We start from the raw sequence: 5,270 nt of genomic DNA on the forward strand, positions 1-5,270 counted from the left end.
TGGTTTTGTGTTAAGTCTGTCACAAGATGGAGTGGTCCACCCTCTTGAAGTTAATTTGAACACACAACAAAGTTGTAACTTCAACATTTCAGAAGCTAATGGTGGAGATGATGATGGACAGGCTGCTGGTCAAGAGGATGATGATATTGACAAATCATCCTCAGACTTTGAGATTGATAGGGGTGACTATAGAGGGATAAAGATGTCTTACAAGGCTTGGAAGAGAGGTGAAGAAAATATTGGAAATGAAGAAGAAAGAGATGCTATATAAGACAGACCACAGTTTGAAGGTGACAGTGATGTTTCAGAGTTTTGGCAGGATGAGAAAGAGGCTGACAGTGGAGAGGAAATAGTTGTGGAAAAATGCAGGCCTGAGAAACTCAAGCCTGTGAGAAGAGCAGCAGCAAATCCAGGTCCAACTTCCAGAGCTCACAGTCAGCCAGAGATCCCAAAGTTTCAAGATTTTGTACCTGAAGCTGATGAGTATTGCTTCCCTGGTGATGTGGGCATTTCTGACTCAGATGGGGAGACTCCAAGACTACCTTCTGGAAGGAAGATAAGATTGAAGAAGAAGTAAGAGAGGAAATGGTATGACCCAAAGGTACCTGATGCACATGAGCAGTTGTGCAAGGACCTTAAGTACATCAGATGGGGAGACTCCAAGACTACCTTCCAAGGTTTTGCTCATGGAACATTTCCCACAACTTGATGAGGCAGTTCTTAAGTACATCAGGCCAGGCAGGATCAACCCACTGAACTACACCACAATTCACACCTCCCTGTAGTTTGATCAGAGAACACATACTTCAGAAAATGCATAAATTCAGTTCTAACTTCAATTCAAAAAGAGGGTTGTCAAGGAGGACATGTAACCATAAATTCAGTACTAAATTCAGTTCAAACAGAGTTAATGTACAAATTCAGTAACCACTGGGCATAACTGAATCCACTAGGCATAACTGAATCCACCCAGCATACTCAATTACTCACCTGAACAGGGCATCCATAGAACCTCCTCCCAGTCTTAGCACCTTTAAAAGCAACACACTTCCTAGGCTTCATATCATGCAGAGTACACTTGGCAACTTCCTCCATGGGAGCACCACACCAGAGTGGCTCAGGGATGGTGTCAGGTGTGTCCTACATGCAGTAAAAGGTAGATCAGAACCAATGCATCAACTAGTTCAACTTGAGTCAAGCTTTGCCTTGCTCAAGGTCAGATCAGACATCACAGTGCCATCCATACCCTAGATCAAAACTAATAGATAACCAAACCAAACGAATCCATCCATACAAATATACAGCTCATCAACCCTCATTCCCAAATCGATTCAACCCTAACCCTAGATAATGACAGAGAGGAGGAGGATGAGGCTTACAAAGTACTCCATGTCCATCAGGTTGCCCCCCATGCTGTCGTCGGAGCTCTCATCCCCATCATTCCAAGAAGGCATCCTGGCCGGCGATGAGGAACTGAGGTGGTCGGCGACGATGGAGAGCTCGGCCAGGGGAAACAGAGCGAGGGGGAGAGTGAGAGTGAGGGGGAGAGAGTGAGTGAGCGAGAGGGAGACAGAGTGAGGGCGGGATCCGTTTTGACCTGGTCGGGATGGCCCGTGCGCCCTAACGGCTGTCACCCGCGCGCCGTGAGCACTGTGGCCGACAAAATCCTAACGGGCGGGCCCCACATGTCATAACCCCAGTTAAATGTTAACCGTTTGGCCACTTGGGTTTTTTGGAACAGCCAGCCACTTTTGTGGTAGTTTTTTGAAAAATTAAAAAAAGCGGTAGTTTTCCGGAACGATAGCCCGTAATGTGGTAGTTTTTTGCTATTCACTCCCAAAGTTGATGAGATCACCATCGCACACTCCATCTGCCTTCGGGATTAGTATTGAACCTAGATAAATGTTATCAGGTGTCTACGTTGAGCATGAATATAATTAGATCATGTTCATTGCAATACGGTTATTCATTTAAATTAGAGAATAATGGTTATTCTGTTTACATGAATAATACCTTTCATGGTCATGCACCCTATGTGAATGGTTCATTGAATCTCGGTCGTGGTGATACACATGTTCACGCCAAAAGATGTAGAATTAATAATGATAGTACCACTTTCTTGTGGCACTGCCGCTTAGGTCATATTGGCGTAAGATGCATGAAGAAACTCCATGTCGATGGATGTTTGGAGTCACTTGATTTTGAATCACTTGACACATGCGAGCCATGCCTCATGGGCAGGATGACTAAGACCCCGTTTTCAGGTACAATGAAACGGGCAAGTGACTTGTTGGAAATCATGCATGTTGATGCGTGTGATCCAATGGGAATTGAAGCGTGCAGTGGATATCGCTATTTTCTCATCTTCACTGACGATTTGGGTAGATATAGGTATATCTACTTAATGAAGCACAAGTCTGAAACGTTTGAAAAGTTCAAGCGATTTTAGAGTGAAGTTAAGAATCATCATAACAATAAGATCATGTTCATACGATCTGATCAAAAGGGGATTTTCTGAGTTATGAGTTTGGCAATCACTTAAGACATTGTGGAATTGTTTCACAGTTGAAGCCACCTAGAACACCACAAGGTAATGGTGTGTCCGGACGTCGTAATCGAACCCTATGAGATATGGTGCGATCTATGATGTCTCTTACCAATCTACCGTTTTCATTTTGAGGTTATGTGTTAGAGACAACTGCATTCACTTTAGATAGGACACCATCTAAGTCCGTTGAGACGACGTCGTATGAACATTGGTTTGGCGAGAAACCAAAGTTGTCGTTTCTTAATGTTTGGGGCTGCGATGCTTAAGGCTTCAGCCGGAGAAGCTCGAACCCAAAGCGGACAAACACATCTTCATAGGATACCCAAAGGTGACAGTTGGGTATACCTTCTATCTCAGATCCGAGGGCAAATTGTTTGTCGCTAAGAACGGGTCCTTTCTCGAGAAGGAGTTTCTCTCGAAAGAATTGAGTGGGAGGAAGATAGAACTTGATGAGGTTGTCAAACCTTTACTTCAACCAGAGAGTGATGCAACACAGAAAGATGTTTTCTGTGGCGCCTACGTCTGTTGAAGAGGAAGTTAATGATAGTGATCATGAAGCTTCGGATCAAGTTGCTATCGAACCTCGTAGGTCGACAAGGATATGTACTACTCCTGAGTGGTACGGTAATCCTGTCTTAGATATCATGTTGTTAGACAACAATGAACCTACGAGCTATGGAGAAGCGATGGTGGACCCGTATTCCAACAAATGGTTAGAAGCTATGAAATCCGAGGTAATCAGAACAAAGTATGGACTTTGGTGGACTTGCCCGATGATCGGCAAGCCATTGAGATAAATGGATCTTTAAGAAGAAGACGGGCGTGGGCAGTAATGTTACCGTCTATGAAGCTCGACTTGTGGGAAAGAGTCTTTTCACAAGTTCAAGGAGTTGACTACGATGAGAATTTCTCACCCGTAGCGATGCTTAAGTCCGTCGGAATCATGTTAGCATTAGCTGTATTTTTCGATTATGAAATCTAACAGATGGATGTCAAAGCAAGTTTTCTTACCAGTTTCCGTAAGAAAAAGTTGTATGTGATACAATAAAAGGTTTTGTCGATCCTAAGGATGCTAAAAGGTATGCTGGCTCCAGCGATCCTTCTATGGACTAGAGCAAGCATCTCGGAGTCGGAATATATGCTTTGATGGAGTGATCAAAGCTTTTAGGTTTATACAATGTTTGCTAGAAACTTGTATTTACAAGAAAGTGAGTGGGAGCACTACAACATTTCTGATAAGTATATGTGGATGACATATTGTTGATCCGAAATAATATAGAATTTCTGGAAAGCATAAACGGTTGTTTGAAGAGTGTTTTTCAAAGGAAGACCCGGATAAAGCTGCTTACATATTGGGCATCAAGATCTATAGAGATAGATCAAAACGCCTGATGATACTTTCAAAGAACGCACACCTTGACATGTTTTTGAAGGAGTTCAAAATAGATCAGTCAAAGAAGGGGTTCTTACCTGAGTTGTAAGGTGTGAAGTTGAGTAAGACTCAAAGCTTGACCACGACAGAAGAAAGAGGAAGAACGAAGGTCGTCCCCTATGCTTTTGTCATAGGCTCTATACGGTATGCCATGCTGAAGTACCGCACCTGATGTGTGCCTTGCCACATGTCTGGCAAGAGGATACAAAGGTGATCTAGGAGAGGATCACCAGATAGCGGTCGAAATTATCCTTAGAGGAATAAGGAAATGTTTCTCGGTTATGGAGATGATAAAGAGTTCAACGTAAAGAGTTACGTCGATGCAAGCTTAACACCTATCCGGATAGCTCTGAGTAGAGATACTGGATACGTATAATGGAGCAACAATTTGGAATAGCTCCAAGTGGAACGTGGTAGCAGCATCTACGATATGACATAAAGTTTTGTGAAATACATAGGGATCTGAATATGGCAAGACCCGCTGACTACAACCTCTCTCACAAGCATAACATGATCAAACCCAGAACTCTTTGAGTGTTTATCACATAGTGATGTGAACTAGATCATTGAGTCTAGTAGACTCTTGGATGTTGGTCACATGGCGATGTGACCTGTGAGTGTTAATCACATGGCGATATGAACTAGATTATTGACTCTAGTGCAAGTGGGAGACTGTTGGAAATATGCCCTAGAGGCAATAATAAATTGGTTATTATTATATTTCCTTGTTCATGATAATCGTTTGTTATCCATGCTAGAATTGTATTGATAGGAAATTCAGATACATGTGTGGATACATAGACAACACCATGTCCCTAGTAAGCCTCTAGTTGACTAGCTCGTTGATCAATAGATGGTTACTGTTTCCTGACCATGGGCATTGGGTGTCGTTGATAACGGGATCACATCATTAGGAGAATGATGTGATGGACAAGACCCAATCCTAAGCCTAGCACAAGATCGTGTAGTTCGTATGCTAAAGCTTTTCTAATGTCAAGTATCATTTCCTTAGACCATGAGATTGTGCAACTCCCGGATACCGTAGGAGTGCTTTGAGTCTGCCAAACGTCACAACGTAACTGGGTGGCTATAAAGGTTCACTACAGGTATCTCCGAAAGTGTCTGTTGGGTTGGCACGAATCAAGACTGGGATTTGTCACTCCGTGTAAACGGAGAGGTATCTCTGGGCCCACTCGGTAGGACATCATCATAATGTGCACAATGTGACCAAGGATTTGATCACGGGATGATGTGTTACGGAACGAGTAAAGAGACTTGCCGGTAACGAGA

The 5,270-nt window shown here is 43.1% G+C and overlaps 1 protein-coding gene across 1 annotated transcript; it reads right to left on the reverse strand.

The window, feature by feature from the left end:
• Positions 1–665: 665 nt before the first annotated feature.
• Positions 666–1,454, reverse strand: LOC147958948 (uncharacterized). Its single transcript, XM_087532377.1, has 3 exons — positions 1,380–1,454; positions 991–1,140; positions 666–779 (listed from the first exon to the last, which is right to left on the reverse strand). The coding sequence occupies exons 1-3, from the start codon at positions 1,452–1,454 to the stop codon at positions 666–668; spliced, it is 339 nt and encodes a 112-aa protein (XP_087388503.1).
• Between the last annotated feature and the right edge of the window lie 3,816 nt (positions 1,455–5,270).

Source organism: Triticum urartu, chromosome 7A, assembly GCF_056163025.1.
Source record: "Triticum urartu cultivar PI428250 chromosome 7A, HENAU_Tu73, whole genome shotgun sequence".
NCBI classification, from domain to species: domain Eukaryota; kingdom Viridiplantae; phylum Streptophyta; class Magnoliopsida; order Poales; family Poaceae; genus Triticum; species Triticum urartu.

Coding starts and splice junctions, on each gene's coding strand:
- LOC147958948 (XM_087532377.1), bottom strand. CDS start 1,454: ATGCCTTCTTGGAATGATGGGGATGAGAGCTCCGACGACAGCATGGGG. Junction 1,141..1,379: donor TGATGGACATGGAGTACTTT/GTAAGCCTCATC, acceptor TACTGCATGTAG/GACACACCTGACACCATCCC. Junction 780..990: donor TCTATGGATGCCCTGTTCAG/GTGAGTAATTGA, acceptor ATCAAACTACAG/GGAGGTGTGAATTGTGGTGT.